Raw genomic sequence first — 20222 nt, forward strand, 5'->3', positions numbered from 1 at the left:
TAAGTGATGTTAGCTCAGTTATCTGATGGGAGTTTGAATCTCAGTATTGCATAAGAAATCCTAGTCAAAAACCTGAGTCCCTCGTCCTGATTCTTCTAGATAAATCACGAGTTTCTAGAACTTCCGTTTTCCATTCTGTGAAAAAAGGGAACAAATGTCACCTAGTTTGTATAGTTTTTCTGTTAAGTGAAACATTCATTAAGGTACTGAGTTTGAGGAAATGTTTTACAAATTAAGTGGTATATGTTTGTATATGTCAAAGGCTTGTGCTGTCGCAATTACAGTACCACCGTCACGTGAGTGGTCTGGGCGAGGCCAGCGCCCTAGAAGTGGACAGAGAAAGTCTGAGAAGTTTTAGCCCGTTGTCTTGGCCTGGGGTGAGGGGCGACATTTTTCTTCATCAAGATACAATTGTTCTTGATTATTCAAGCCTGAAGCTTTGGGGAAAATAAAATCGACTCTCCGTTTAAGACCCGGAATGCCAATCTCTGGGACTGAAATCTACGCCGTGTGGGGCTGGTGGGCACCAGGGGGCGCCAGTTGGGTGCGTCGAGGGGCCTGGCCCAGCCTTGGGCAGCCACCCTCGGTGCACCCGACCGCCTCTGGTCTGGATCCGGGAGTTGGTGCGAGAGGTGCCAGGGATCCATGCCATTCACGGACGCAGTCTCTATTGCCCCTTCCTTCTTTCCAGTGCGAGCCCGGGCTTGGGAGGCGCCGGAGGGTGTGAGCGCCTGTGGCGAGGTGTGCCCATATGGGTCCCCAGCCGACCGGCGAGAGCTACGGCCGCCCCGTCGGCGAGGTCACAGACTCCAGTGTGGAAGGGGCGCCAGCTGTTCTCCCAGGCGGCCGTGGGGGGCAGCAGAGGGGACGGCGACAGGTGCGGGAGCCCCTCCCAGGGTGGAACTGGAAAGCGGGCTCTGGGGTCTGTTCCCAGGCTGGAAACCACCCCCGCCCCCCAACCAAATCCCCGGGAGAGGCCGAGCCGGCGCCGGGTCTGGAGAAGGAAGCGGCCGGAGACAGTGCAATTTCACGCGGCCTCTGGGCTCGGGTTCCTGGGCAGGGGGGATGAGTTGTGGGGTTTTGAGCCGGGGGAAACTGAGGTGGCCTAAGCGTGAAGCAAACAACACCCTCCCCCTCAAAAACACACAGAGAGAAATATTCACTCCAGAGAGAAAATCCTCAAGTGATCCAACCGGCTAGGGGAGATGAGTGATTTGGTTAGTGGGCGAGGCCAGCTTTCAGGGGGCCGGGCTTTGGCGCTCTCTCCCCGCCCCCATTACCTTTCCGGGGATTTGGGGGGCTTCTGGAATCTTGACCTCCGCCTTCGTAGCCCAGCTCCGGAAGGAAAGTTAGAGTGAGACCCCTTCTTCGTCTGCTTGGCGAAGAAGAGGGAGTCCCGGAGTTGCCGAGGTGTGGGGCGCGCTCGGGGCGGGCAATCAGTCGGAGACTCCAGCAAACTCCTCCAGCCCGGCTCGAAAGGGGGCGCGGCCGTGACTCACCCCCTCCCCTGCGCGCCCTCCCTCCCTCCTCTCACAGACACACACCCCTCCTCTGCCACCCGCCAGGACTCCGGCTCCGGCTCGGGTGGTAATTTGCTGCCGCCGCCGCCACTATCACTTCGCTGGCGGGTCAGGTGGCTCCTGCCTCGATGTCCTAGTCCAGGGGCCCCCGGGCCGGACTTGGCTGGGCTCCCCTCACCCTCCGCTGGAGTCATGAGGGCGAACGGGGCTCTGCAGGTGCTGGGCTTCCTTCTCAGCCTGGCCCGGGGCTCCGAGGTGGGCAGCTCGCAGGCAGGTAAGCGGCGGGGAAGCACTGGCCAACTCGGAACCGGGATCCGAACCGTGCGCGGAGCCACTGAGGGTGTGAGGCGCCGAGTCTCGCACAGTGCGAGGCTGAGGCTTCTGACCCCGACTCCGCGGGTATCACCTGGGAGGGGACGGTCAGGTTTGGTGGCTTGGGTTCTCGGCGTGGTCCGGTCAGGGACCGGCTTCCTGGGCCCCCTTCTCCCTAGCGCGCCAACGACCCTCTAATTCGTTCCCCTGATGGTACTGACGGCGAAACAGTAGTTCACACTTCTGAGGGACCCTCAGGGAGAGGAGCCGGAACCTCCATTCCGTAAGAGTAAGGAGATGATTGGAGGTAGAGATCTTCGGGGGGGAGGGGGAGTCTCTACCCCCCAGTTTCAGCAACCTCCAGTTTCGTTGTTTTGCCGACAGGGCGGAGCTACGGGAGGATTGGGGGTGGGGAGGGGAGGTGATGGTGGTTGTTGTTCTCTGGTGTTGGAAAACAGGAGCTGCACCTCCTCTTCCGTGAGTGGCCTGCCCCGGGGAGGTCTGAGATTAACCAGAGGGCCAAGTCCAGGTGACAGCAGGGTGAGAGGCCCAGCCCACCCTGGCTGCCCGCTTTCCCTCCAAATAATAAAGCTGGCTGGTCCCCTACGAGGCCAACTTCTTTTTGGCAAGACCCAGTTCAATTCAACTAGTATTTATCGAGCATCTACCATATACTAGACCCTAGGCCAGGAACTTTGTAGGGACAAGGGCTTCCAGCCTCTATTTCTCCGTTTGTCTTTTCTCTCCCCAACTTGAGGCCAAGAATGCCCTACTTCCACCTTCTGAGGCTTCTGCCCTGGAGAGCCCTTCCCAGGCCCAGCTCCTCACCCAGTTTCGTTTATTTGACTCCAGGAGAAAAGAGTCCCAGACTGCTCATCTCTATTCCTTCCCCCCAGTGCCACCTAATCTCTTTTTGGGGGTGTCTCTGGGACCGCAGACACCTGAGGGGTGCCAGAACTGGAGGAGTCCTGTTGATCTCCTCTCCTGTTCCCAGATACCAGCTTGCAGTGTGTGGCACAGCCAGGGCCCCTTCCCCAGGGTGGGAGTGGGAAAACACCTGTGCTTCCCCCACAGTTGCTGGGCCTAAATTTAGACCCTGGGATCTTGAGATATGAACACTCCCAGCTGGTGGGGGGGGGGGGTCTGGGGATTGGAGTGGGAGGGAGGAGCGAAGTGACTATCACTGGTCCATCCAGACCCCTGGAATTTTCAAGCAGTAACCCAGGAGTCCCAGATTCTGGCCCCTTCCCTGGGGGAGGCAGGAGGCAAGCATGGTTGGGTCTCTTTACCCTTTATCTGGGTTCTGCAGCCTCTGGGCATCCGGCCCTGTCTCAGTTCTATAGCCCCTTTGTCCCAGCTATGATGGCTGTGATGGGGGTGGGGGATGTTAGAGGGGAGGCCCTTGGTTGAGGAGGGGCTTGAGGTTCTTGTTCTGCCCCACACCCAGTTCACTCTACCAAAGGAGAGCTTGTGACACTGACCCTTCCTATCACCCTGGCCCTGTGGGACAGTTAGGGATTTTTGTAAAATTCCTCTCTCCCTGTCCCCCTCCTCAAGCTGTCTGGCTTCTCCCCAGAGATGTTGTTCGTCCCTCTCCCTGCCCAGGCCCTTTGCTCCCTGTTTGTGTAATATGGACTTTACCCTCAGGGTGGCAGGGAACTGGAGATGGAACTCTAACAACTAGCCTTCCAAGCATAGACACAGAGTCTGCACACACACATATGCGCACTTGGCGGTGGATGGGACACCTGAAATACTTCCCAATAAGAAAACCCAAGGGCAGAACTCATATAGATTGAAGGGGAGCTATAAACATGTTTGTATGTGTGGGCCTACATGTGCGTGCGTGCACACATACACACACCACTTCCGTATGCAGAGATCTTGGCTCCTCCCTTATCTGGGGACAAGGATTGGCGCCTTGACTTGGAAGAGGGGGTGTCTTGCCAGGAAGGGGGTTGGGGTGGGGCTGAAATGACTAACCTTCCTAGTCTCTTTTCAGCCCAAGGACCCTGAAGTACCCAGGCTCCTTTGGGAGTTCCTGGCCTGTTTACCCTTCTTCTGAGCCTACATCTACCCCCCCCCCCCACTGCTCCCCTAACCTCTCCCCCCCCCCAGGAGTGATAGATAAGGGGAGCCCCTCCAAGGTCAGTAGGTCAGAATTGGGTAGATCTAAGAGGAGGGGCTGGGGCTTCACCATTTTCCCTCCATTCCCACTCCTGCCTCCCACTAAGCTGACACTGCCTCAGGGAAGGGTGGTTGGAACAGGTGGTATCTACATACGAGCACATGCGCTCAAACACACACACAACAGAGTCTTGCACCGAGCCAGGTGAAAGAGACAGGAGCAAGGTTTCAAGGTCCACCATTTCCTGGAGCCCCTATATCCTTCATACTTACAAGTTAAAGGGAACCCCGAGACTGACATGCCTCCCGTACCTCTATTCTAGACTCTCCCCTAGTGTGGGTGAGGATTGCCATGTTGAGAAGGCCTTTTCATGAACCCCTTTGTCAGTGAAATTGGGTGGGTAGCTTGGGGGAGCCTGCTGCTGTTTCTCACCAGGCTTCTGTGTATTTGCTAAAAATACTTTAGGGCTGGAAAGTGTGATGCTGAGGGAGTTGAAGTGGGTCAGGATAGGGGAAAGCAGTGAGAAGGGAAGCCAGAGCTGTTCAGGAAGGGGAGGGAGGTAGGCAACCAGCTCCTTATCTTCCAGCTTTAAAGACAAAGCTCCCATTGACCCCTCACCAGAGACCCCCCCCCAGTGAGGTCACTTGTCTGAACCCAAGGCTTGAAGGTGGCGAGGGGGTGCTGCTGAGCAAGAGGAGTCTGGGGACAGGGTGGGGCAGCCCCCTCCTCCTGGATAGAATCGCTTCATTGTGGGCTAGACTGTGGCCCCAGGCACTGCCCCCACCCTCTGCCCCCATCCCACCCTCAGTAGACACAATAGGGGCTGTGTGCTTGCCCCAAAGAGATATTTATTCCGGGACCTAGAGAGAGACAGGATGGGGATAGAGAGTAAGTGCCATGGCGGGGGGGGGGGGGGGGAGGAGAAGGAGAGTAACAGAAATTTCTGTCCTTTTCTACTTTCTAGGGGGAAAAAAAATCCTACATCCTCCTTGATTAACCCCTTAGTGCCCAAAGTCATACCCAAAGGAGGCACAGAGGAGCCCCCGGTGGAAAAGGAAAACTTTTTCACCTTCCTGTCTGGGAAGATTCTAAGAGAGGAAGCTCAGGATCTTGGTCCACTATAGGCCTCGCTGTCTATCTGTGGGTGGCACAAATGGTTTACACTCCACTACTAACCTAAAACTTGATGACTGGAACCTACCCAGCAGTGCCAAGGAAGAAAGACCTGGCAACCTACTTCCATAAAGATTAGGGAGCTATTCTCCTTTGGAACACATGGGGTCACCATATGTCAGAATTGACTCAACTGCAATGGGTTTGGTTTGGTTTTGCCTATTCCTAAGGGAAGAGCTGGAGGCAACTGCCTTCTGATCCTATTGAGTGTAACTGGAAGAGGGCAACCAAGAGGGTGGTCTCAGAACATACGGATTGGGGCTGAAAACTGGTGTCCAGCCCTCCACCACTCTTATCTCTACTTTGAACAGTATGTCCCGGAACTCTGAATGGCCTGAGTGTGACTGGCGATGCCGAGAACCAATACCAGACACTGTACAAGCTCTACAATAGGTGTGAGGTGGTGATGGGGAACCTTGAGATTGTGCTCACAGGATACAATGCAGATCTCTCATTCTTGCAGGTTAGAGAGCCCAACCACCTCCCTCAACCTGTCCCTCTTTGTTCTCCCCACAGACACTTGGCTCCCTTCCTAAGGGCTATCCTCTGCTGGATGGAGTTCAGCATTCCTAAGATGCAGTAGTTTCTAAGATCTAATCTTCTGTATTTATGTAATCTTCTGTATTTATGGGGACAAGAACTGGAATCTGGGACGTGTGGCCTTGTCATCATAGCTGGGGATACATAGGAGCTGGCCATAATGAGAAGGGGGCAGGGGCAGGGTGGTGGTCTGTGGTTGTGCAGGGTAAGCAGGGACTAATGCAGACAGCTGAGGACCAAGAGGCACCTGGGGAGATGGGGAAGTGACTAAGCAAGGACCCTCCTGGGAAGAAAAGTGTAGGAAACTGGAATTCCCCAATCATTTCTGCTGCCTATTTTCACTCTCAATAGTGTGACATAGTCCACTCCCTTATCCAAAATAGGAATTAGAAAGAATTAGAGGAGCTAAGGATTCCTTAATGCCTTATGGAGGGGAATGGGATTAAGACTTTTTGCCCTGTTGTCCATCTCATTGACACAATCTCCTGCATCACAGTGGATCCGAGAAGTGACAGGTTATGTCCTCGTGGCCATGAATGAATTCTCTACACTGCCACTGCCCAACCTGCGAGTGGTACGGGGCACCCAGGTCTATGATGGGAAGTTTGCCATCTTCGTCATGTTGAACTATAACACCAACTCCAGCCATGCTCTGCGGCAGCTCCGCTTTACTCAGCTCACTGGTCAGTTCCTGATGATGCTCTTGCCCCTCAGCCCTCTCCTTGATGATGACTCAAGACAGCTCACTCCAAGTGCCCCCTCCAGGGTGCCTACCACCTTGACCACTCTGGTCTACCACCCCTTAAACAATAGAGGGCCTCCCAGTGGGAAGTTGGGGGCATCTGTTCTGGAGGGAGGGTCCTATGTCCTGTGAGGCTGGAGTTAGAGCTGGATCTGTTCACCTATTCCTCTAACTTCCGAGTACAGTGTATCTCCATGTCCCTCTTCCCTGGGAATTCTACCTTTACTCTGTCCCCATGCCCCCACAGGCTGGAGGGATATAGGAGTTAAATATCACCTGGCCATCTTCCACTTTTCCATGTCCCAGTCAGTTGGAAAATACACAGGCAGGGCTCTCTCTCTTTCTCTCTGTGTACGTGTAGGGGGGAGGCAGGCTTGAGTCAGAGATCTTTCTCCTTATTCCCCTCCCCCACTGGTCAAACCGGATCTAGACAGGTGTCTGAGGAGACTGCAATTCTTTGAGCCTGGCTCCTCCTCTGCTCTATAATGGGAATCTTCTCTGCAGCGTGGATTTAATTGGATGTATCTGTCTGCCCCATTTCCCTTACTTCTGAGTTTTAGGTGTCTTTTTGGACTGGTGGGAAGGTAGGGAAGAGGAGGTCTGCTATAGCCCTTAACCCTGTCATTTCTCTTCCCTACCTCAGAAATTCTGTCAGGGGGTGTTTATATTGAGAGGAACGAGAAACTTTGTCACATGGACACAATTGACTGGAGGGACATCGTGAGGCACCAGGACGCTGAAATTGTGGTGAAGGAAAATGGCAAGAGCTGTGAGTGGCCATAACTAAGACTGCTCTTCTGCCCCCACCAAACCATAGTGACTCCTTTTCCGCCGTCGTTACATCCCTGTGTTCTAATCTGAACCCACCTCTTCTCTATTGAACAAACACCTCAGGCCCTAGACCCAAGGAGCCTGCCAGGAGGGACCAGGTCAGTCCCCTAAAACCCAAACCACAGAAGCAGTGTGTCAAGAAAAAGAGCAAACAATGTCTGTGTAGAAATGGAGAAGCCAGATCTTTGGACTCCATATCCATTCCCCTTTTCACTGCAACATGGTCCTTTCTCTTTGGAACCTACCTACCCCTGACCATAGTCTGTTTGTTCCTGCCTATTCATACACACTTATTTCTGCTGGGTTCAGTTTGCCAAGGAGGAACCAAGTTCCTGGGCTGGGACTGGGGCCGAGGTTGGCATTTGCCTCAGCCTCTCCCTTTCAGCTGCCCAGTGGGTGGTGTGGAGGCGTGGCTCCACCCCTTGTTGACAGGTTCGCTTGAGCCCAGCCCTGCTCTCCAAGGGTGAGGAGGGACAGTGCTCTGAATCTTCACTTCCTGGGACTGGGGTGCCTGTGTGTTGACATCATACCCTGTTGATTCAAGCAAGACTTTCTTAGCCTTTTGTGTTGTTTTCTTTCTCAACCAGGTCCCCCCTGTCATGAGGTCTGCAAAGGACGATGCTGGGGTCCAGGACCAGAAGACTGCCAGACATGTGGGTTCTTTTCTGCCTAGAAACTTCAAACACATACACTTTCATATCCTTGCCTACCCCAGCCTGTGTCAACATTGGGCATAGGATGAGCCTGGAGGACTCTTAGAATACAGTTCTAATAGCCCTGACAGCTATGCTTTCTCTCCCTCCATAGTGACCAAGACCATCTGTGCCCCTCAATGTAATGGTCACTGCTTTGGGCCAAACCCCAACCAGTGCTGCCATGATGAGTGTGCAGGGGGCTGCTCAGGCCCTCAAGACACAGATTGCATTGTACGTATTGGGACCTGCCTGGGGCCGAAATGAGGATGTGGGCTTCAGGGAGGAGTAGGGGTGCATATGTAACATTTATGAGTCTCCCATGTTCCAGGCCTGCCGACACTTCAATGACAGTGGAGCCTGTGTACGTCAGTGTCCACAGCCACTTGTCTACAACAAGCTAACTTTCCAGCTGGAACCCAATCCCCACACCAAGTATCAGTATGGAGGAGTTTGTGTGGCCAGCTGTCCCCGTAAGTGTCTGAGGGGAAAGAACAACTGTAGTGGATCCAGGATTTTAGTTGGAATTTTAGGGGTACAATGGGGTCAAGTTGGGTGGAAAGTAGTGGAGGCCTAGAAGGCAAGTGGTTATAGCCATCTAATCACCCCCAATGAGTGACCCATAGATCCTGTCCCATTCCAAGAACCTAGGGTGGTGGGGATATGGGCAAACCCAATACGGAGCAGGAGGGAACAAGGGCCCAGGAGAGGGGTTTGGTTGGCAGTGTTCCTCATCTCTGATTGTGTCCTTCTCTTCCCTAGATAACTTCGTGGTGGATCAAGCTTCTTGTGTCAGGGCCTGTCCTCCAGACAAGATGGAGGTAGATAAAAATGGGCTCAAGATGTGCGAGCCTTGTGGGGGGCTGTGTCCCAAAGGTGAGTAGGAGATAGGAGGAAGTCAGTAAAGGAACATCTTTTCCTCCAAAGCTACTCAGGCCACCTCTCCTGAGCCCCTTTGTTGTTTGCAGCCTGTGAGGGGACGGGCTCTGGGAGCCGCTTCCAGACTGTGGACTCGAGCAACATCGATGGATTTGTGAACTGCACCAAGATCCTAGGCAACCTGGACTTCCTCATCACTGGCCTCAATGGGTTAGAAATCAGAGATCCTGCCTTCCTTCCCTGTTCCCCCACCCATCCACCCTCTCACAGTTCACTGCATTGCTTAACCATTCATATGCTGGGCTGATTAGGAATCGAAGTCATAAAAATCTTAGAGGTTGCAAAGGACCTTGAAACAGTGCTTAACTCAACTTCCCACCCAGGCCTTCAATCCCCTCAGGAATAACCTTAGGGGATCCAATGAAAGGGACAGGGTCTCCTTCCTCTTTCTTAAAGTTTTCTAAAAAGTTTGTTTTTAAATTTAGATCATTATCTGCCTCCCAGCTATTCTGTTTTAGTTATCTAGCGCTGCTATAACAAAAATACCACAAGTGGGTGGCTTTAACAAACAAAAATTTATTTTTCTCACTGTTTAGGAGGCTAGAAGTCCGAATTCAGAGCCCCTGTTCTAGGGGAAGGCTTTCGGTCTCTGCCAGATCTGGAGAAAGGTCGTTGTCTCTTTAGCTTCCGCTTTCTGGTTCCTTGGAGATCTCCATGTGTCTTGGCATCTATCTTACCTCATCTGACTTCCAGCTATTTTCCTAAGCTGTGCTCCATGGAGCAACAAAGAGCAAAAACAAAAACCCATTGCTGTTGAGTTGATTCCAACTGTTAGTGACCCTATAGGACAAAGTAGAACTGCCCATAAGGTTTCCAAGGAGTGGCTGGTGGATTAGAACTGCTGACCTTTTGATTAGCAGCTAAACTGTCAACCACTGCACCACCAGGGCTTCTAATCCGTAGGACAGCATTTAAAGGTGTGTGTGTGTGTGAAACATTATGTCCACCTGTTGTTTTTTTCTTTCAACTTTTTATTTTGACATAATTTTAGATCTACGCTAAATTTGCAAGAATGACATAAAGATTCCCTCTTCTCTCAGGTTCTCCAAATAATAATATTATATATTAACATCTCTCTTTCTTTCCCTCCCTCCTCCCTCTTTCCCTGTTTCTCTTTCTTCCTTTTCCCCTCTCTCTCCTTACACACACATACACATACCAAAACCCGTTACCAGGGAGTTGATTCTGACTCATGGTGACCCCATGTGTTACAGAGTAGAACTGCTGAATAGGGCTTTCTTGTCTGTGATCTTTATGGAAACAGAACACCAGGCCTTTCTCCCACCCCCAAGCTTTAGGTCATAGTGGAGTGCAAACCATTCGTACCACCAAGGGACCCTCACATATACACATTAATATATACATATTATAGAACTATTTTTTTCCTGAATAGCCTGAGGGTAAGTTTCCAGACATGATGTACCTTACCCCTGTTACATTTCAGTGTGCACTCCCTAAAAACAAGAATATTTTCTTGCGTATAGTATAATTGTTTAAATCAGAAAATTAACATGAAACAAAATGTTATCTAACCTATAAACTGTATTCAGATTTTACCAATTGTCCCACTAACATCCTTTATAGTAAAAAAAAAATCCTGAATCATAGATTATATAAAATTGTCTACTCTCCTTTAGGAAACCCTGGTTGGTATAGTGGCTAAGAGCTGTGGCTGCTAACCAAAGGTCGGCAGTTCAAATCCATCAGGCGCTCCTTGGAAACTCTATGGAGCAGTTCTAATCTGTCCTATGGGGTCGCTATGAGTTGGAATCGACTGAAGGCAATGGATTAGTTTCCTTTAATCCAGAAGTAGGAGCCTTGGTAGTGCAGTGGTTCGGCTGCTGACCAAAAGGTTGGTGGTTCGAACCCACCAGCCACTCCACAGGAGAAAGATGTGGCAGTCTGCGTCCGTAAAGATTACAGCCTTGGAAACCCTATGGGGCAGTTCTGTTCTGTCCTATAGGGTCACTATGAGTTGGGAGTGGCTTTGGTTTGTTTGTTTTTTTAAATTTGGAAATGTTTCTCAATTTTTATTGGTCTTACATGAGGTTGACAGTTTTGATGAGTACAGGCCAGGTAATAGGTAAAATGTTCCTCAGTTTGGGTTTGTCTGATGTTTCCCTATGATTAGGTTATACTTTTTTGAGAGCAATACCACAGATGTTGTATTCTTAGTGCATCATATCAAGGAGGCACATGCCACTGATTTGGCCCATTACTGGTCACGTGGTTAAGGTGGTGTTCTGCCAGGTTTCTCTATTATAAAGTTAATACTTTTCTCTTATAGTTACTAAGTATCTTGTGGGGAGATATTTGCTTGAATCAGTTATTATGATTATTCCTTCTATATTTATTGGTTGGCGTTCTAGTATTAGGAAGAGACTCCCCTTATTTATGTATGTATGTCATATATACATATACGTATGGATGGTTGGATGGATGGATGGATACCTATTTTATTCAATGATTCAGAATCTACTTGACAGCAACTTTTTTTTTTAATCCTTTCTAATTATTTATTTTGGTGTTCGATTGTCTCCAAGTTGGCCTGTGGGAGCCCCTTGAAACTGGCTCTTTGGGTTTGTACCCTTCATTCTTTGAGCACTTTGTTACTTTTTGGCACAAGATGTTCTAGGCCCCAGCCATTTCTCCAAGAAGCCCTGAGCCTTTTTAGCAGAGAATGATATTTAGAAACCAAGTTCTGAGACTAGGTGTGCTCATTGCTACTGGAGTATACCTCTACCATGTTCACCTGTTTTTACTGTTCTTCCCAGAGACCCCTGGCACAAGATACCTGCCCTGGACCCTGAGAAACTCAGTGTCTTCCGGACAGTACGGGAGATCACCGGTGAGCAGAACAGGCTAGGCTTTCTGAGAGGAACTGATGAATCACTGACACAGATTAGGGCATAACTACTTGAGAAAATCATGCCCCAGGCAACAGGGGAGAGAGAATCTGAGAAAGAGGAAGGGGAGAAGGCTTCCTGCTCATACTCCTCTTCTAATTCCTCAGGTTACCTAAACATCCAGTCCTGGCCTCCCCACATGCACAACTTCAGTGTCTTTTCCAACCTGACAACCATTGAGGGCAGAAGCCTCTACAAGTGAGTATGGGGTGTGGAGGCGGGAGCATCACCATGCAATGAACTCTGTTTCTTAGGTGTGTTTGAGTGAAATAAAAGACACTGTCTCATATAGCAGGCCCAGAGGGTCTGAGAGTTTGATAGGTAAAAGGCAAAAGGAATTCCTTCTCAGTGAACCTTACTAGCCCAGAACAAACTTATTGAATAAGAATGAATCCACTGCATAGTTAATTTTCCCTTTGTAGTCTCCCCTCTCATTCTGTCTCCTTATTCTCAGCCGGGGCTTCTCCTTGTTGATCATGAAGAACTTGAATATCACATCTCTGGGCCTCCGGTCCCTGAGGGAAATTAGTGCTGGGCGTATCTACATAAGTGCCAATCGGCAGCTCTGCTATCACCATTCTCTAAACTGGACCAAGCTGCTTCGAGGGCCTGCAGAAGAGAGACTAGACATCAAGCATAATCGGCCCCGCAGAGATTGTGGTGAGGGAAAGGGCCCATGGGTAGTGGGAAGAGGGAGTCAGGGAAGAGAGGGGCGTGAGGACTATTCTGCCTTGGAAGTGGGAGCAGGGGTGGCAGGTGGAACAAGGAGAGGGAGGATATTTGAAGCTTTGGGGGTTCAGAAGCAGTGATGAGGAGGAATTCAAGAGACGGCTTTTTAGGAGTCCTCAGTCTGCTCTCCTAATCTACCCCTTCCTCTCCAGTGGCGGAGGGCAAAGTGTGCGACCCACTGTGCTCCTCTGGGGGATGTTGGGGCCCAGGCCCTGGTCAGTGCTTATCCTGCCGAAACTACAGCCGAGGAGGTGTCTGCGTGACACACTGCAACTTTCTGAATGGGTACAGTGAGGGAAGAAAGAGTCAAGAAGGGGTGGGATTGGGGCCCTGGGATGGAGCTGTTTGGGTGACACCTGAAAGTCTTTAGACAACTTGCTGCATATGCCTTGGTGGGAATGAGGTAGGAAACCCTGTGGTTGGGGGCATAAAGGTCAGGACTTGAAAATGACCCTCTCCATTTACCCACTACAGGGAGCCTCGTGAGTTTGCCCATGAGGCTGAATGTTTCTCCTGCCACCCGGAATGCGAACCCATGGAGGGCGCTGCCACATGCAATGGCTTGGTACAGTAGAAGCACCAGAGTCTCTAAATCCCAAGGCCAATACAGGAAGGCCAAATAGTGCTAGGGCTTATAGATACAGATCCTCAGTGAGTGGGTTGGTCCTTGCTGGAAGGTATGGACTGACCATGGGACCCCATTCTTTCTGACCTTCTCTTTTCCACCCAGGGCTCTGATGCTTGTGCTCAGTGTGCCCATTTTCGAGATGGGCCCCACTGTGTGAGCAGCTGCCCCCATGGAGTCCTAGGTGCCAAGGGTCCCATCTACAAGTATCCGGATGTTCAGAATGAATGCCGACCCTGTCATGAGAACTGCACCCAAGGGTCAGTGATGAGATGATGAGGAGGTCAAAGGGTGGGGGGGTAGGAGCACAGAAGAAGGGAAAGGAAGAGGGTGATGTGAACAGAAAGAGGAAAAGGACTGATTTAAGAATCATGCCCAGCTGTGTTGTAAAAGATTAACTGAAGGGAAACTCTTAACAGCACAAGACTGCACCACAATTTTGGGAACCTGGAGTAAGCTCAGCTCAGGGGAGGGCTCAGGGAGGGCTGGCAAGGTAGGGATATAGGCTATGTCTTGGGATATGCTTTGGGCTCTGAGATGGTATGGCATGATAGGGTCTGGAACAAGCTTTTGTATATTAAGGCTGTTGGAATTGACCCTCTGTTGTTTGAGCTCCCATTAAGGGTGTGACTTTCTTTTCCAGGTGTAAAGGACCAGACCTGCAAGACTGTTTAGACCAAACTCAGGTGCCGATCAGGTATGATGGCCTTGATGATTCAAAAAATTGGGGATATTTGTGAGAGAATCTAGGGAGAGGGCAGTTAACTGCTAGGAAGTGTAGGTCTGTATTCATTCTGTCTTCCATACACAGTTCACTAGCAGCACTGGATGGGGAAGATAAGAATCCAGGATCTTGGCCTTCCCCTCCTAAAATTAACTTGCTGTATTCTAAGGGGGTCCAAATCTAGCTTAACCTCTTCGGGGCTCAAGGATATATAGGTATATTAATGTTGACTTATTACCCCAGATCTGCGCCATACCTTCAACATAGGTACAGATGACATTTGTAGGGAAAGTATATCTCTGGGATAATGCTGGGCTTCTTTATATCCCATAGCAAAACCCATCTGGCAATGGCTTTGGCATTGGTAGTAGGATCGCTTATGATTTTCCTGATCCTGGGCAGTAGTTTTCTCTATTGGCGTGGGCGCCGGATCCAGAATAAAAGGGCCATGAGGCGCTACTTGGAACGGGGTGAGGTGAGTACTTAGCTCAATCTTGAAAGGTACCCTATGCCATCACACTTTAAGAGCCTTTTCATTCCCTGGAGATTTGATCCCTATCTTCAAGGAGATAGTGTGGCCTAATAGAAGGAACATTGGCCAGAGAGATGGGAGACATTTATTCCAGTCCTGATTTTGCTATTAGTTTGTCACATGACTTGGAGAAAGTTACTTTCCTTCTCTATGCCTCAGTTTATGGATCTATACAAAGGAAATAACATTCACCCTTATAAGATGGCAGTAAGAGTGAAAGAAGATGATGTATGTGAAAGCGCTTTGAAAAACATAGAGCACTGCTTAAAATACCCAAGGTGATGTTATTACCAACCTCTGATCAAAGGAAAAACGTAACCCTCTTGATTCTTGTCTAATGGCACAAACAATTTTCTCAATTTTCAGGGTCTCTTATTCCTCGATATGCCTATGATGCTGTCCAGGACTAAAAACTCTTCCTGACCCCAACCTTTTGGGCTCTGCTGCTCTCAGCACCACTGATAGGGAGGGAGTGGAACATGGGAGTGGGCTTTCCTGATGACCTCCTCCACATCTGCTTCTCAGAGTTTAGAGCCTCTGGATCCCAGAGAGAAGGCTAACAAGGTCTTGGCCAGAATCTTCAAAGAGACAGAGCTGAGGAAGCTTAAAGTGCTTGGTTCAGGCGTCTTTGGAACTGTGCACAAAGTGAGTGGTGGCTCACAGGAAGTCTTGGGAGGTGGGGAAAGGATCTAAGGCAAAGGGGAAAAAGATTTACGGACAAGACTGGCCTGGGGAGGATGACTTTAGGCTGACTCCTGCCCCAAACTTTCCAGGGTGTGTGGATCCCTGAGGGTGAATCCATCAAGATTCCAGTCTGCATAAAAGTCATTGAGGACAAGAGTGAACGGCAGAGTTTTCAAGCTGTGACAGATGTAAGGAGGGGGTTGTAAAAGTTGGAGACATTTGTGTATAAGCATAATTAGATACATTTGCATAGAAGCATGATCCTGTGTTAGCAGATAATATGTTAGCCATGTTGATGTACCTGAGAATCTTGGTCTACGTAAATACAGGTTGTGTGCACATATTTGAACGTATGTGAACCTGTTTGTTCTCTGGATAATTCCTCTTATGTCTCTTAGCATATGCGGGCCATTGGCAGCCTAGACCACGCCCACATTGTACGGCTGCTGGGACTGTGCCCAGGGTCATCGCTGCAGCTTGTCACACAATACTTGCCTCTGGGTTCCCTGCTGGATTATGTGAGAGAACACCGGGGGGCCCTGGGGCCACAACTGCTGCTTAACTGGGGAGTACAAATTGCCAAGGTGAGAGGAGCCTGGAAGAATTCTATGAGGGAATTGCCTGGCTAGGGACAGGTAGGGAGGGGTGGGCAGGCTGAAATTCTGAAAGTTGCCTTCAGGGTTTGGGGTGATTCTGGATCTCAAGGGCTAATTCCCCCAACCTGAGTACATATCCTTCCCCTATAGGGTATGTACTACCTTGAGGAGCATGGTATGGTACATAGGAACCTGGCCGCCCGAAACGTGCTGCTCAAGTCACCCAGTCAAGTTCAGGTGGCAGATTTTGGGGTGGCTGACCTGCTGCCCCCTGATGATAAACAGCTACTACACAGTGAGGCCAAGGTGAGGTAGCTGGGTAAGGTGGGGGGTGAAGCATGGAGCTAGGGAACAGAGGCAAGCAGATGCTGCATAGTAAATTCAAGGAGAGGAACCTGGAGATAGCAGAAATTTTAGTTCAGAGAGCAACAACAGGATGGAGAGCGCCTCAGGGTGTGGAAATGATTAAAAAAAAAAAAACTCTGGAAATCAACTGTTCACACCTTTATCTTTAATCCCTCAGACTCCAATTAAGTGGATGGCCCTCGAGAGCATCCACTTTGGGAAATACACGCACCAGAGTGACGTCTGGAGCTATGGTCAGTGCATCTGGATGCCCCCTATACCATCGCTGGCTCAGATTCATTAGTTGCCTTTTAAGATCCCCTCCTAGAATCTCTAAACCTTTCAGATCCTTTTATCAGATCAGGTTCTGCTTTCCCTTCACCTTCATAACCATGTCTGCCATCTGCCATTGACCAGTTCATTGCTTCCTCTACCAGGTGTGACAGTTTGGGAGCTGATGACCTTCGGAGCAGAGCCCTATGCAGGGCTGAGACTGGCTGAAGTACCAGATCTGCTGGAGAAGGGGGAGCGATTGGCACAGCCCCAGATCTGCACCATTGATGTCTACATGGTCATGGTCAAGTGTGAGTTACCTGGTGACCTAGATATTTTCCAACTGGACTTCTCTCCACACTCCATTCCCCGCTTATGGCTCTGCCTCCTACACCTTACCCCCAGGTTGGATGATTGATGAGAACATTCGCCCCACCTTTAAAGAACTAGCCAATGAGTTCACCAGGATGGCCCGTGACCCACCCAGGTATCTGGTCATAAAGGTGAGAAGCGACTAGGAGGTGTCAAGGAAATTTAGAGAAAAGGGGGCTTGGCTGGAACCAGGATCCACCTTAACAATATCTGTTCCAATAGAGAGAGAGTGGGCCTGGAATCCCCCCTGGGGCAGAGCCCCCTGCTCTGACAAACAAGGAACTGGAGGAAGTAGAGCTAGAGCCAGAGCTAGACCTGGACCTGGACTTGGAAGGAGAGGAGGACAACCTGGCAACCACACTGGGTTCAGCCCTCAGCCTGCCAGTTGGAACACTCACTCGGCCACGTGGAGTAAGACTACTTCTAATTACCCAAGACTGTATAACATGCCCATCTGTACCTCTAAGCCCTCATAAACCCCACAGATAACACGAGTAACTACTCAAAGACCCCCATGACAAGAGTAGGTTTCTCTCTTAATATTAACCTGTCTCCTACTTTTTACTAGAGCCAGAGTCTTCTAAGTCCATCATCTGGATACATGCCCATGAACCAGGGTAATCTTGGGGAGGCTTGCCAGGTAAGATCTGCCTCTGTAAGGAGCGGATGAAAGGCTGGGTGGCAGAGGGTCCTAGAACTGACAGGGTCAGTGTGGGAGACATTAACTTTTGAGTTAAATCAGTGTCCTGCAAAAGAAGAAGACACTGAACAACCCGATCTCCTTCTAAACAAATATTTCTTTTTCCTCATCTCTGGGTAAGTCCCTGTGTATTGTTTTCTATTTTCCTCCTTAGGAATCTGCAGTCGGTGGGGGTAGTGAGCGGTGTCCCCGTCCAGCCTCCCTGCACCCAATGCCATGGCGACACCTGACATCAGAGTCATCGGAGGGCCATGTGACAGGCTCTGAGGCTGAGCTCCAGGAGAAGGCATCAATGTGTAGGAGCCGGAGCCGGAGCCGGAGCCGGAGCCCACGGCCCTGTGGGGACAGTGCCTACCATTCCCAGCGCCACAGCCTGCTTACTCCTGTCACCCCACTCTCCCCACCAGGGCTAGAGGAAGAGGATATCAATGGTTATGTCATGCCAGATACCCACCTTAAAGGTGCCTGACTTTTCCTAGGGCTTTCCTCAAATGTTCCTCTAATCCTTTTTCTCCAGGGTCCTCTCAATCCTTTTGTCTTCTCTGATCATATCCCTTCCGATTAGTTTTTTCTAACTTTCTCCCACTCCCTACTGTCTGTTACCCTGAAATTCTCCACATACCCACACTGTCTTCTCAACCCCCAGGTACTCCCTCCTCCCGGGAAGGCACCCTTTCTTCAGTGGGTCTCAGTTCTGTCCTGGGTACGGAAGAAGATGATGAAGATGAAGAGTATGAATACATGAACCGGAGGAGAAAGCATAGTCCACCTCGTCCTCCTAGGCCAAGTTCCCTCGAGGAGCTGGGTTATGAGTACATGGATTTGGGATCAGACCTCAGTGCCTCCCTTGGCAGCACACAGAGTTGCCCCCTCCACCCTGTGCCTATTATGCCCACTGCTGGCACAACTCCAGATGAAGACTATGAGTATATGAACCGACGACGTGGTGGAGGAGATCCTGGGGGGGATTATGCATCCATGGGGGCCTGTTCGGCAGCTGAGCAAGGGTATGAAGAGATGAGAGCTTTTCGGGGGCCTGGATACCATGCCCCCAATGTCCATTATACCCGTCTCAAAACGCTCCGGAGCTTAGAAGCCACTGACTCTGCCTTTGATAACCCTGATTACTGGCATAGCAGGCTTTTCCCCAAGACCAATGCGCAGGGAACATAACCTCTGCTTCCCAAGGCACTCAGGGAGCATTTGATGGCAGCTAGTGCCTCTAGAGGGTACCCCCATTCTTCTACTCCCTCTCCCTCACAGGTCTCAGCCCCATTTCCCCAGTCCTAGACAATTCCATTCAACCTATGGAGGCTTTTAAACACTGACACTAAATTGTTGTGGTATGTAGCCAGCTGCGCACTTTCTTCTCTTTCCCAACCCCAGAAAAGGTTTTCCCTATTTTGTGTGCTTTCCCAAACTCATTCCCCAGCTTCCTCAGGCAGACTCCGAGACATGAAGGATTACTCCCCATGTCCTTTTCTTTCAGGTTCTGATTTATTGGGACTAGGCCCTTGACTATGCCTTTGTTTCCCAGACTGTTCTAAGGAAGAGGAAAGGGAGGAACCACGCAGGGGAAAGCAAAATTTTAAGCCTATGACTCTTAATCCCCTGAAAAATCTGAGAAGCTTAAAATTTTGTGGAGCAAAGAGAGATTAGGAGTAAATATTAATGATTACTATTTTACTGCGTGTCAGGCATCATCATGCTAAACTTTACCTGCATCATCTCACTTCATCCTTACAATTCTGTAAGGTAGGTATTATCCTCATTTTACAAATAAGGAAACTGAGCTTTAAAGAGAATATGTAAATGTCTTAGATGGCAGATCAGGTTCAAAATCTTCCTGATTTCAATGCATGTGCTCTTACAGGCATTACAGGCATTACATGCATTACAATGCATTGCATGCTCTTACAGGGGTTAAGGAAAATGGATAAAAGTCAGCACCCTTGTAAGGGGCATTGTTTTCTTGTTTTTTGCACTGAATCAAGTCTGAACCCAACAACCACAGCCTCCTTCCACACCCAGACTCCTCATCTCAGGAAGTAGAGGAGGAGGCCAGAAGGAAAAATAACTGGACATTTTTGTGTAAAGTCGTAACCCACAAGCGCTGTGTATCATCTCCACTCCTTACCCAAAGACGGATTTACAAGGGTCCTCCAGATCCATTTTTAGGAGCTATCCTCAGCCAGTAGTGAGACACCTCCAGTTGACATTGAAAAGGGACCCAGCTCTAGACCTCTCTCCCCTTGGATGGGAAACTGGGGGGAAATGTCTGTTTTATCACTGAAGTTTTTTGTTTTGTTTTTATACATGTCTTAATAAAAATGCCAAAGTTTTTTTCTGCTTCTTATCTGTCAAATGAAGAAAACCTTCAGTGTGTTAGATAAGAGGCCACCCTTTTTCTCTGCCGGTCAGCAGTGGCTAGCAACCGGGGGCTTGCTGCCTTTGCCTTCTGACAGCCCTGCTTCCGTCCCACGTAGCTTTCCTCCAGCTATACTTTTCCTTGTTTTTCCTTAAGACAAGCATAGTGCACAGTCCTTTTCACCTAAGATTTTTACTAGGACTCTCTACAAGGTAACTCTTAGCTGGGAATTAAAAAAAAAAAAAACACGCTTGAAGAAGCTGGAAAACGCCTTATTGGTGGATGGTTTTATGCGATGTGCTCTCCGTCAGGGGCGGGGCGGAATACCGACACTTCCAGATGCTTCAGAACTCTCTCTTAAAATATGTGGTCACGTAAATCTCTTTCTGAACACTTCCCTTAGATGCCATCAAAGCCATCAGCTATTGGAACAATAATGCCATCTCACTCCAGTGAGAGTCCAGCCTCCAGACTGGGAGGCTGTAAATGCA

At 49.9% G+C, this 20222-nt stretch overlaps 1 protein-coding gene and 1 long non-coding RNA gene across 3 annotated transcripts in view; one reads left to right on the forward strand and one right to left on the reverse strand.

Annotated features, from left to right (window-relative positions):
• LOC126075650 (uncharacterized) overlaps window positions 1–1534 on the reverse strand; it is a 31673-nt gene extending 30139 nt beyond the window's left edge. The window contains exon 1 of the long non-coding RNA XR_007517225.1: window positions 1281–1534. This is a non-coding gene — a long non-coding RNA (uncharacterized LOC126075650). The remainder of the gene's footprint in view (window positions 1–1280) is intronic.
• Window positions 1349–19720, forward strand: ERBB3 (erb-b2 receptor tyrosine kinase 3). 2 transcript variants are annotated; one of them, XM_049883529.1, is made up of 28 exons: window positions 1349–1794; window positions 5445–5596; window positions 6170–6356; window positions 7059–7184; window positions 7834–7899; window positions 8054–8172; window positions 8270–8411; window positions 8701–8814; window positions 8907–9027; window positions 11652–11725; window positions 11891–11981; window positions 12238–12443; window positions 12665–12797; window positions 12987–13077; window positions 13243–13397; window positions 13781–13834; window positions 14195–14336; window positions 14919–15038; window positions 15167–15265; window positions 15476–15661; window positions 15824–15979; window positions 16197–16272; window positions 16456–16602; window positions 16697–16794; window positions 16886–17074; window positions 17232–17303; window positions 17518–17824; window positions 18010–19720. In XM_049883529.1, exons 1-28 carry the CDS (start codon window positions 1713–1715, stop codon window positions 18534–18536), a joined length of 4032 nt encoding a protein of 1343 aa, XP_049739486.1. In that variant the 5' UTR covers window positions 1349–1712; the 3' UTR covers window positions 18537–19720. The 2 variants fall into 2 exon arrangements, with proteins under 2 accessions (XP_049739486.1, XP_049739487.1); XM_049883530.1 differs by lacking the exon at window positions 5445–5596 and having other exon boundaries at window positions 1703–1794.
• Window positions 19721–20222: the final 502 nt, after the last annotated feature.

The sequence above is a fragment of the Elephas maximus genome, chromosome 4, assembly GCF_024166365.1.
Source record: "Elephas maximus indicus isolate mEleMax1 chromosome 4, mEleMax1 primary haplotype, whole genome shotgun sequence".
In the NCBI taxonomy this organism is placed as follows: Eukaryota; Metazoa; Chordata; class Mammalia; order Proboscidea; family Elephantidae; genus Elephas; species Elephas maximus.